We start from the raw sequence: 13422 nt of genomic DNA, 5'->3' as shown, positions 1-13422 counted from the left end.
CTATCCCTTTTTGTTATTATGCATATTGAAAGAAAAGCATTTTTACTCTTTGATCACACGTTACTAAATTGATGGAGATCCCCAAGAATACAAGTTTGCAGTATCATTGGGATGTTTATATTAAGGAATGTGATTGCTTCTTTTGTTGTTTTCAACCATAACTCTTGTATTCTCTGACATTCCCACAATAAATGAACAAGAGTTCCTTCAGCTGCCCGACACTTCATACATAACTTGCTATCTACTACACCAATTTTAAACAGCTGACAAGATGTAAAATACAATCTATTCAATATCTTAAATTGAGTCAGCTTATCTTTAATGCTTCTAAAGGGCTTATTGGCATTTTTCCAAATATCATTCCATGATATGTCTCTTTCATCTAAAATGTTTAAGTCCATCATCCATTTCCGAACACATGCATCATTTGCATTTCTAGTGTGGTGTTCATTTATTATTCCATAAAATAGTTTAATCAATTTCTTAATTGTATCTTGATTAAAAAGTGCATCTTCCAGTTCATGGCTATTTAAGGACATACTTTCAGAGGATATGCATTTATTTACAGCGTGTTTTAAAGAGATAAAATGTAAAAAATGATTTCTGGGTACATTATATTGATCAACTAAATCATTGAACGGTTTAAAAGAGTTTTTATTAATAATATGATGAGGTTTAGTAGTACCTTTGTCTTTCCATGTTGTCCATTTAACCACATTTTTATTAATGATAATATTAGGATTGTACCAAAGCGGTTGATTGACAGATGTCATTGGGTTGATTCCTAGTATTTTCTGACACAGTTTTAGAATGTTAAAGGTGGCTTCTATTGGGCTCTGCCTCAATTCATTAGGGTTTTTTTAAAAATATAATATAAGCTCCCCACATCAATGTCCAAATTCATTAACATATTGTTGTGTTTTTTTTGTTGATTTAATAAAAAATAAAAAATTGTATTTTATTTTGAAAAAATTTTTTTTTACATTTCTTGTGCGGCCCGGTACCAATCGATCGGCCCGGTGGTTGGGGACCACTGATGTAGACCACAAGGAAGTGAGCAGCATGAGCAGGGTGTCGGGGGGATTGGACCGGTACTTTTCAGAGGCAGTATAGTACCGAATATGATTCATTAGTGTCACTGCACTATACTAATACCGGTATATCGTACAACCTTAGTGTGTAGTATTTCCTATAGTGGATTATGTACCAAAGTATTTCTCTCATTACCATGGCAACCCTGCGTAACATACTTCATTTTTCTCCCATATTAGAATCAGTGCTGCTGTTAAGAGTCTTAAATGGGCTTCAAAAGCAAACACGGCTGGTGATGTCATCACACCCATGTGAACAATATGCACCGTTTTTTGACAGAACATATCAATGTGACCCCGAGAGCGTGAGTAGGGATCAGGGTTACACGGGAGGGGAACACGGCGCTCATACTTCCCACATTAGTCAGCTGTGAGCGGCTCGGGGAGGAAATTGCCGGCAAACATCTGGGAGAGATCGTCCCGCTCGTACTGTACGGCAGAATGTAACATGCTATGTGCGCCACATCTGGACCCACTCAAAGTACTTTCTGGAACGTCCTCATTCGCCAAAGACAAAGAATTTGTTCTCAGGTAGTTGTTAATTGTTTATTTCAATAATTTGTTGTAATTACTTTCACTATTCTCCGTTCTTCAGTTTATGGTTTATGGTCATATAAATTGGTGGTTTATACACGCTAACTGTTAGCATGCTAACAATAGCATGCTGACTTTTTGGCTAATTTTACATGCGTACGCTTCATAGTCATGCTAACTGTTAGCATGCTAACATTAGCATGCCGACGTTCTTAGCTAATTTTACATGCGTACGCATCATGGTCATTCTAACTGTTAGCATGCTACAATAGCATGCTAACTGTCTTAGCTAATTTTACATTTGTGCTATTCATAGTCATTCGACTTGGTACTTGAGGCATTCTAACTGTTAGCATGCTAACAATAGCATGCCGACTTTCTTGGCTAATTTTACATGCGTACGCTTCATAGTCATTCTAACTGTTAGCATGCCAATAATTGCATGCTAAATGTCTTAGCTAATTTTACATGCGTACGCTTCATAGTCATTCGACTTGGTACGTGAGGCATTCTAACTGTTAGCATGCTAACATAAGCATACTGACTTTCTTGGCTAATTTTACATGCGTACGCTTCATGGTCATTCTAACTGTTAGCATGCTACAATAGCATGCTAACTGTCTTAGCTAATTTTACATTTGTGCTATTCATAGTCATTCGACTTGGTACTTGAGGCATTCTAACTGTTAGCATGCTAACAATAGCATGCTGACTTTTTGGCTAATTTTACATGTGTACGCTTCATGGTCATTCTAACTGTTAGCATGCTAACAATAGCATGCCGACTTTCTTGGCTAATTTTACATGCGTACGCTTCATAGTCATTCTAACTGTTAGCATGCTAATAATTGCATGCTAAATGTCTAAGCTAATTTTACATGCGTACGCTTCGTAGTCATTCGACTTGGTACGTGAGGCATTCTAACTGTTAGCATGCTAACATAAGCATACTGACTTTCTTGGCTAATTTTACATGCAAACGTTCGTGGTCATTCTAACTGTTAGCGTGCTAACATTAGCATGCTGACTTTCTTGGCTAATTTTACATGTTTTACATGTTCATAGTCATTCGACTTGGTACTTGAGGCATTTTAACTATTAGCATGCTGACTTTCTTAGTTAATTTTACATGCATACGCTTCATAGTCATTCGACTTGGTACTTGAGGAATTCTAACTGTTAGCATGCTAACATTAGCATACTGACTTTTTTGGCTAATTTTACATGCAAACGCTTCTTGGTCATTCTAACTGTTAGCGTGCTAACATTAGCATGCTGACTTTCTTGGCTAATTTTACATGTTTTACATGTTCATAGTCATTCGACTTGGTACTTGAGGCATTCTAACTGTTAGCATGCTAACGTTCTTGGCTAATTTTACATGCGAACGCTTCATAGTCATTCGACTTGGTACTTGAGGCATTTTAACTGTTAGCATGCTAACAGTAGCTTTTAAGTTTCAGCATTCATACGCAATTGCATATTCTAATTTATTTTTTGCGTAGTGTTTTTATTTTGTCTTTGGAATGTGTCGCGGACCAAAAAATAGAAAAAAAGATGTAATGGCCCCTGGGCCGCGACACCCCTACTATACTTCAATACTATAAAAAATCATTTTGCAGTGCAGTCTGTTGAAAATGATGGAAAGTGCCACTCTGGTCAAAGTTGGAATTGCCACAAAACACATTTTAAGATATTCAACACTCCACTGGCATCTGGCGGCTAAAGTGGACAATTTGTCACGTTTCATGTGTCAGGTTAACCGTGACAAATGGAGCCATATGAATCCCCTTCCTACTGTGACTAATTAAATTGGTAAAAATCACATATTTCCCTCCCAAAAGTTTGATTGTAACCGTTAGTTTTTCAACCGTGAACAAAATGAATACTGATAAGAAAAAAAAGAAAAATCTTACCTGGAATGTCTGCGTCGTGACTCCATGCTTTTGGATGACTTTGTGGAGCCCTGGGGAGAAAAAAAGACCAACTTTTAGGTTTTTTTTGATAAAACACATTTATGACGAAATATGGCACAGGTGTCACCCCCAAGGACCAGGGGCCAGATCACAACCTTTCCCACTCGTGGTGCAAATAAACCAACACAAAAAGTTAACACACATGGTCACACGTAACCCAACCTCCTCACTAAACTTTGTGGGTATTGTAAAAAAACAATGTCCAAGCACAACACATAATTAAAAATGACACCCATTTAAAATCCACTGCAATGCATTATGGGAATAATGCAAAAAACTCTCCACACTTATCCATGTTTGCCGCATTTTAGTCATATTTTCACATACTCTTAATACCCAATTAATTATGAATTATATATCCATTATATTATTATAATATATATATATATATATCCATTATATTATTATAATATATATATATATATATATATATATATATATATATATATATATATATATATATATATATATATATATATATATATATATATATATATATATAATAGGCTATATATGTGTATATTTACATACACTTGGCTTTTTTAGCCCAATGCGGCCTCCAAGTCAAAAAGTTTGGACACCCCTGTTGTAGACTTTATTAACATCAAATGCAACAAGATATAGATAGATAGATAGATAGATAGATAGATAGATAGATAGATAGATAGATAGATAGATAGATAGATAGATAGATAGATAGATAGATAGATAGATAGATAGATAGATAGATAGATAGGTAGATAGATATGTACATGTCTCTCTTTTTTTGTGCATTCTAAATAGTAAAAAACGGCTAATATGAGACAGCTAACAATGTAGCTAATGAGATAAGTGTATTCCGCCTATAGAGCCCTCTAAAAAAACATCCAACAATCCTTAATTCATAACCTGCATATTAACCAAGTGTTAGCGACATTGTTATTACAAGAGCTTACGCTGTGCAAGTATTTGTAGTAACATGGCGCCTCGATCACTGCAGCTATTGGACATATTGAGCTCCTGCATCGCCTCTGAGTTGGTAAAAGTTAACGCTAGATTATGAATCGGGCCTCTCACGCCATAAGCCGAGATGTCGGTCAACTCTAAAATTCAACTCAGACCCGAAGATATCGCTAGAAAGATGTGACAAGGATGCCCGTTGGCGCCCAGACTCACGTAAACGGGGAAACAAGCCTTGTGCTGAAAGATATAAACATCCCATCAAGCGGCATCCGGACAATATTTTATTTTATTTTTAATTTTAATTTTTTTATTCTGTATATCTTGTTTAGCACTTAGCAATACTGCTACATGCTAGTTTATTGTTTCTAAAACTCATCTTCCTAATATTCAGGCTCAAAAATGTAAGGTTCTGGATCATCATTTGTCCCAAAAGTAATCGTTGTTGTCTCTCATGAAGTCGGCAGTGGTAAGTAGTAGAAATAGCGCTCCAAAAAAGGTTCCCGCAATGCTTAAAATGAGCAAAATATATAAATATTACATGTTATTATGAACGTGCCTGTTACAACATAATATATATATATATATATATATATACACTACCGTTCAAAAGTTTGGGGTCACCCAAACAATTTTGTGGAATAGCCTTCATTTCTAAGAACAAGAATAGACTGTCGAGTTTCAGATTAAAGTTCTCTTTTTCTGGCCATTTTGAGCGTTTAATTGACCCCACAAATGTGATGCTCCAGAAACTCAATCTGCTCAAAGGAAGGTCAGTTTTGTAGCTTCTGTAACGAGCTAAACTGTTTTCAGATGTGTGAACATGATTGCACAAGGGTTTTCTAATCATCAATTAGCCTTCTGAGCCAATGAGCAAACACATTGTACCATTAGAACACTGGAGTGATAGTTGCTGGAAATGGGCCTCTATACACCTATGTAGATATTGCACCAAAAACCAGACATTTGCAGCTAGAATAGTCATTTACCACATTAGCAATGTATAGAGTGTATTTCTTTAAAGTTAAGACTAGTTTAAAGTTATCTTCATTGAAAAGTACAGTGCTTTTCCTTCAAAAATAAGGACATTTCAATGTGACCCCAAACTTTTGAATGGTAGTGTATATATATATATATATATATATATATATATATATATATATATATATATATATATATATATATATATATATATATATATATATATATATATATATATATATATATATATATATATATATATATATATATATATATATATATATATGCTTTGTTAGCCACCTCTTGGTAGTGTGTGTTGATGATTTAGAATGCAAAAAAAAAGTTAAAGACAAACAGTATATGTTCTTGCCTTACATGGGGATTGTGGGTGATAGGCAACATTTAAAAAAAAAATCAGTTACTCCTTTAAGATTGAAACACAGATTTATTACTAACAAAAAAAATACATATTTTTCTACGCCTTTTGGCCTTTTGTGCACAACAAATGTCGAGTTGTGTCCTTAAAAACTGAGCTTGGTTAATGCTCCTGCAGAGTCATTACATCATCTCATCTGACGCATCGTGAAGTTTGGGGGAAGGCCCTTTCCTGTCAGCACAAAGCAAGTCCTTCAACGCATTTTTTTTCACAGTCTCCATCGGATCCAAAACATGAGCAAAGCTCTTTCTCTAGGTGTAGCTGAAGTTGTCTTTATTTAGCGTCGCTAAGTTTGCATGCCTCGTCTCCTCCTATAACTTGCCTGGAGATGGTTGTCAAAGCACATAGGGACTTGCTCGCTCCCCTGCAGTGTTAGGGTCACATATACACTATTGTCCATCATCCTTTAGATCAGACAGGCTGGCTAACCATCAGTGTCTTACCAGCTGGGGACTATCGGTGAACACTCGAGATGCACTTAAAATCAAGTTCTACTCTGAAGGCCACTTAGAGACCGCTGCAAAACTGCAACAGGAAATACAAGGAATGAAATAATTAGGAGTGTTTTGAATTATGTGCAGCCTCTGGGCTAATTGTTGTGCTTTATATGGAATTTTTGGAATTTTACCTATCATTCAGAATCCCTTTTTTAAGACAAGAACACATTTATTTGTCTTTGTTTATGCATTCTAAGTACTAAATATGGACTAAAGCCATCTAAAACAAACATCCAAAAACTGCCAATGATACTCCATTGACATCTCGTGACCTGAATATTAACCAAGTATTAGCGCTATTGTTATTACAAGTGCTAAGGCAGACGGACTATTTTTAGTGGCGTCGTGATCACAGGGAGCTAAATAGTTTAGGCTGCTATATTGACATATTGAGCCGGTTAAAAATATTTTTTGCAAACCAGTAATTATATTCTGCAAATGATGTGTTAGTGCTAGAGCTCGGCAGCGTAACCATGTAATACTCTTCCATATCAGTAGGTGGCAGCCGGTAGATAATTGCTTTGTAGATGTCGGAAACAGCGGGAGGCAAGGTGCAGGTCAAAAGGTATCTAATGCTTAAACCAAAAATAAACAAAAGGGGAGTGCCACTAAGAAAAGGCATTGAAGCTTAGGGAAGGCTATGCAGAACGAAACTAAAACTGAATTGGCTACAAAGTAAACAAAAACAGAATGCTGGACGACAGCAAAGACTTACTGTGGAGCAAAGACGGTGTCCACAATGTACATGCAAACCAGTAATTATAGTCTGCAAATGATGTGTTGTTGTTGAGTGTCGGTGCTGTCTAGAGCTCGGCAGAGTAACCGTGTAATAGTCTTCCATATGAGTAGGTGGCAGCAGGTAGCTAATTGGTTTGTAGATGTCGGAAACAGCGGGAGGCAGCGTGCAGGTAAAAAGGTGTTTAATGCTTAAACCAAAAATAAACAAAAGGTGAGTGCCCCTAAGAAAAGTCATTGAAGCTTAGGGAAGGCTATGCAGAACGAAACTAAAACTGAACAGGCTACAAAGTAAACTAAAACAGAATGCTGGACGACAGCAAAGACTTACTGTGGAGCAAAGACGGCGTCCACAAGGTACGTCCAAACATGACATGACAATCAACAATGTCCCCACAAAGAAGGATAACAACAACTGAAATATTCTTGATTGCTAAAACAAAGTAGATGCGGGAAATATCGCTCAAAGGAAGACATGAAACCGCTATAGGAAAATACCAAGAAAAGAGAAAAAGCCACCAAAATAGGAGCGCAAGACAAGAACTAAAACACTACACACAGGAAAACAGCAAAAAAGTCAAAATAAGTCACGGGGTGATGTGACAGGTGGTGACAGTACACCGACTTTGAGACAAGAGCTAAAGTGATGCATGCTTGGTTATGGTTTAAAGTCATATCCAACAATTGCGACAACGACTTTTTACTGTCAACTGAGTTTAGTTTTTTAATCATTTCTGCTGGTGGTGTGCCTCCAGATTTTTTGATAGTTGTTTGTGTGCAATGTTGTTCCAGACCACAGCAAACGTTACCCAGCTTGCAAAGATTGTAATAAATCCATTAGAAGAAGACAGACTGCCGTTTCCTTAAATTTGGACACACACATTTATACTTTTGGCCATTCTAAGCCAGTCATTTCCAGAAGTTATCTCATCCAGTGAGAAGCCTCCATTTTACTAAGGATTTCCAATGTTGCAAAAATGTGTAGAATAAAAATGAAAATACAACATTTCTGTCAACAAAAAATTGCGTCAGCTTTTGATAGTAGGCTAATATAGCTGATATAGACGCTTACATCATGTGTTGCCTTCATTATATAAGGCTTTTAATTTTTTGCGGCTCCAGACAGATTTTTTTGTTGTTGTATTTTTGGTCCAATATGGCTCTTTCAACACTTTGGGTTGCCGACCCCTGGACTAGATTGTCATCTTAAGTGTTCACACAGGTCTCTTATATGAGCCCCCCGCCCCCTGCCTTCTACTCCTATGGCTTAAATGTTTCAGCATGGCATGACACACACTACCAGCACAGGGTCACCAGAGGAAGAACAGAAAAAGGGCGGGAAAAAACATGCAGTGTTACAGACCCAACAGTTAAGAATTGTAAGATTGTAGAGTTACTTAGATACTTCAATCCAAAATACCAGCTCTTTATGCAAATACTTAGGATGAGACATTCAATTCAATTGATGCTGATAGACATGCACCACATTTAACGCAGTTAAATATGTTGTATTGTCCTCGATTATTTTTACCTGTATTATTATTCATGGATTTGTCGACTAGTCAAATAATTATTGCTTATCATATGCTGTACGTGTTTGAGTTTGACTATGACTCCATAGTGACCAAGAACCCGATGGTCACTCTGTCAGAGATGCAACATTCCTCTGTAGAGAGAGGAGAACCTTCCAGAAGGACAAGCCATCTCCGCAGCAAACCACCAATCAGCCTTGTATGGCATAGTGGCAAGACGGAAGCTATTCCTTCGTAAACGTTTGCCAAAATTCCCCTGAAAGACTCTCAGAACAGGAGAAACTAAATTATCTGATCTGATGAGACAAAGATTGAATAATTTGGCATGAATGCCAAACGTCATGTTTGGAGAAAACCAGGCAACGCTCATCACCAGGCTATTACCATCCATACAGTGAAGCATGGTGGTGGTAGCATCATGGTATGGGGGTGGTTTTCCAGTAGAAGGAACTGGGAGACTAGTCAGAATGAATGCAGCAATGGACAGAGACAAACCAACACTTCCCATCCAACCTGACTGAGCAAAGGCTTTCAATACTTATGTACATGTGATCTTTTAGTTTTGTATTTTTAATACTTTAATACTTTAAAACTTTGTCATTGTGGGGTATTGACAAGAATGAATGTATTACATTTCGGAATAAGACTGTAACGTAACGAAATGTAAGCTTATTTAATCGTACCCATTTGTTCACTTCCTGTTCTCATTTTGGTAACACAATTTACATCAATTGATTGTAAATACAACAGTTATCCTAAATAAATAGTTAAGTTACTTATTATTCTCATAATGAGATGAATAATATCTCATTTTCAATAACGTCAATAAACACTTTTGAGTCTCTTAAACTGGATCATATTAGTACATTGTTTTGACAAATCCATTCCATCATTTATTCCACATACTGATTTGCTAAAGGTTTTAAGTGTTGTACATGCATACAAATGTTTTAAATTACATTTTTCTCTAAGATTGTATCCCTTCTCTTTTGTTTGAGAAGAATCGTTTGGGTAGCAGTTAGCTTTGTACATAATTGTAGCTGTTTGTAAATGCACCATATCTTTCATTTCAATACGTTTGATTCAATAAATAAATAATAATAATAATAAATATGAATAAATAAAAAATAAATAATAAATAATAATAATAAATATATTAATATATAATAATAAATAAATACATAATGCTGGATATCTTAACAGACGTTTGTCTGTTAAGATATCCAGCATTATGTATTGTTCTAACCGACCTATTTTGTAACACGGTTAGTGAATGTTTTGTATTTTTGTTGTTATTTCCCCATGTTTGTACACAATAACTCCGATAAGGTAACACCAGCGAGCAGTAGAGAATATGGAGTGATTTTTGGTCCAGATCATTTTTTGCTTTGTTCATTATTGACGTGTTGCTTTCCAATTTATGTTGTACATTTTTAATATGAAATTTCCAGTTCATTTTATCATATATTTGTACACCCAAGAGTGAAGAACCACCCCAGCAGGCACAAGACATTCAAACAACATTGAGAGCTTGTTGAATTAGGTCCTGACGTTGAGCAACTCAAATATAACGTTGAAATAACGTTGATTTGACCATTGAAATTTAGTCATTTCCCAACCAATATTTCACAACACAAATACGACGTTGAAACAACATGCTTTTTGACAACGTTTAATCAACGTCGGGTTCTGACGTTGATTTGACCATTGAAATTTGGTCATTTCCCAACCAATATTCTACAACACACATACAACATTGAAATAACATGCTTTTTTACATTTAATCAATGTTGGGTTCTCACGTGGATTTGTCCTTTGAAATTTGGTCATTTTCCGACCAATATTCTATGACAAAAATACGACGTTGAAATAACATGCTTTTTGACAACGTTTAATCAATGTTCTTGATTTGTTCTGACGTTGATTTGACCATTGAATTTTGGTCATTTCCCAACCAAAATTCGACAACACAAAAACAACGTTGAAATAACATACTTTTTGACAACGTTTAATCAATTTTGGGTTGTGACGTTGATTTGACCATTGAAATTTGGTCATTTCCCAACCAAAAATTCTACAACACAAATACAATGTTAAAACAAGAGGCTTTTTGACAATGTTTACTTTGAAATTTGGTCATTTCCCAACCAATATTCTACAACACAAATACAACGTTAAAATAACATGCTTTTTTACATTTAATCAATGTTGGGTTCTCACGTCGATTTGACCTTTGAAATTTGGTCATTTCCCAACAAATATTCTATAACACAAATACGACGTTAAAACAACATGCTTTTTGACAACGTTTAATCAATGTCGGGTTCTGATGTTGATTTGACCATTGAAAGTTGGTCATTTCCCAACCAAAATTCGACAACACAAAAACAACATTGAAATAACATACTTTTTGACAACGTTTAATCCATGTTGGGTTGTAACGCTGATTTGATCATTGAAATTTGGTCATTCCCCAACCAATATTCTATAACACAAATACAACGTTGAAATAACATGCTTTTTGACAACGTTTAATCAATGTCGGGTTCTGAGATTGATTTGACCATTGAATTTTAGTCATTTCCCAACCAAAATTCGACAACACAAAAACAACGTTGAAATAACATACTTTTTGACAACGTTTAATCCATGTTGGGTTGTGACGTTGATTTGATCATTGAAATTTGGTCATTCCCCAGACAATATTCTACAACACAAATACAACGTTGAAACAACATGCTTTTTGACAACGTTTAATCAATGTCAGGTTCTGACGTTGATTTGACCATTGAATTTTGGTCATTTCCCAACCAAAATTCGACAACACAAAAACAAGGTTGAAATAACATACTTTTTGACAACGTTTAATCCATGTTGGGTTGTAACGTTGATTTGATCATTGAAATTTGGTCATTCCCCAACTAATATTCTGTAACACAAATACGACGTTGAAACAACATGCTTTTTGACAACGTTTAATCAATGTCGGGTTCTGACGTTGATTTGACCATTGAAATTTGGCAATTTCTAAATACAACGTTGAAATAACATGCTTTTTGACAACGTTTAATCAATGTCGGGTTCTGACGTTGATTTGACTATTGAAATTTGGCAATTTCTAAATACAACGTTGAAATAACATGCTTTTTGACAACGTTTAATCAATGTCGGGTTCTGACGTTGATTTGACCATTGAAATTTGGTCATTTCCCAACCGATATTCTACAACACAAATACAATGTTGAAACAACATGCTATTTGACGACGTTTAATCAATGTTGGGTTGTGACAATGATTTGACCATTGAAATTTGTAAATTTCCCAACCAATATTCTACAACACAAATACAATGTTAAAACAAGAGGCTTTTTGACAAAGTTTACTCAATATCAGGTTCTGATATTGATTTGATTATTGAAATTTGGTCATTTTCCAACCAAAATTTGACAACACAAATACAACATTGAAACAACATGCTTGTTGACAACGTTTAATCAATGTCAGGTTGTGACGTTGATTTGACCATTGAAATTTGGTCATTTCCCAACCAAAATTTTACAACACAAATACAATGTTGAAACAAGAGGCTTTTTGACAACATATACCGTATTTTTCGGAGTATAAGTCGCTCCGGAGTATAAGTCGCACCGGCCAAAAATGCATAATAAAGAAGGAAAAAAACATATTTAAGTCGCACTGGAGTATAAGTCGCATTTTTTGGGGAAATGTATTTGATAAAACCCAACACCAAGAATAGACATTTGAAAGGCAATTTAAAAAAAATAAAGAATAGTGAACAACAGGCTGAATAAGTGTACGTTATATGAGGCATAAATAACCAACTGAGAACGTGCCTGGTATGTTAACGTAACATATTATGGTAAGAGTCATTCAAATAACTATAACATATAGAACATGCTATACGTTTTCCAAACAATCTGTCACTCCTAATCGCTAAATCCCATGAAATCTTATACGTCTAGTCTTTTACGTGAATGAACTAAATAATATTATTTGATATTTTACGCTAATGTGTTAATCATTTCACACATAAGTCGCTCCTGAGTATAAGTCGCACCCCCGGCCAAACTATGAAAAAAACTGCAACTTATAGTCCGAAAAATACGGTACTCAATGTCAGGTTGTGACATTGATTTGACTATTGAAATTTGGTCATTTCCCAACCGATATTCTACAACACAAATACAACGTTGAAATAACATGCTTTTTTACATTTAATCAATGTTGGGTTCTCACATGCATGTGACTTTTGAAATTTGGTCATTTCCCAACCAATATTCTACAACACAAATACGACGTTGAAACAACATGCTTTTTGACAACGTTTACTCAATGTCGGGTTCTGACGTTGATTTGACCATTGAATTTTGGTCATTTCCCAACAAAAATTCGATAACACAAAAACAGCGTTGAAATAACATACTTTTTGACAACGTTTAATCAATGTTGGGTTGTAACGTTGATTTGATCATTGAAATTTGGTCATTCCCCAACCAATATTCTATAACACAAATACGACGTTGAAACAACATGCTTTTTGACAACGTTTAACCAATGTCTGGTTGTGACAATGATTTGACCATTGAAATTTGGTAATTTCCCAACAAATATTCTACAACACAAATACAATGTTAAAACAAGAGGCTTTTTGACAAAGTTTACTCAATATCAGGTTCTGAT

At 35.3% G+C, this 13422-nt stretch overlaps 1 protein-coding gene across 10 annotated transcripts in view; it reads right to left on the bottom strand.

The window, feature by feature from the left end:
* tns1b (tensin 1b) overlaps nt 1–13422 on the bottom strand; it is a 395112-nt gene that overhangs the window by 115374 nt on the left and 266316 nt on the right. For all 10 annotated transcript variants that reach the window (XM_062067553.1, XM_062067556.1, XM_062067557.1 and 7 more), the window contains one exon: nt 3542–3591. In XM_062067553.1, coding sequence (XP_061923537.1) covers nt 3542–3591 — 50 coding nt within the window. The remainder of the gene's footprint in view (nt 1–3541; nt 3592–13422) is intronic.

This window comes from Entelurus aequoreus, linkage group LG13, assembly GCF_033978785.1.
Source record: "Entelurus aequoreus isolate RoL-2023_Sb linkage group LG13, RoL_Eaeq_v1.1, whole genome shotgun sequence".
Lineage (NCBI taxonomy): Eukaryota > Metazoa > Chordata > Actinopteri > Syngnathiformes > Syngnathidae > Entelurus > Entelurus aequoreus.
The sequence above is the reverse complement of the archived record's forward strand: the minus strand, read 5'-3'. Positions and strand labels throughout refer to the sequence as shown.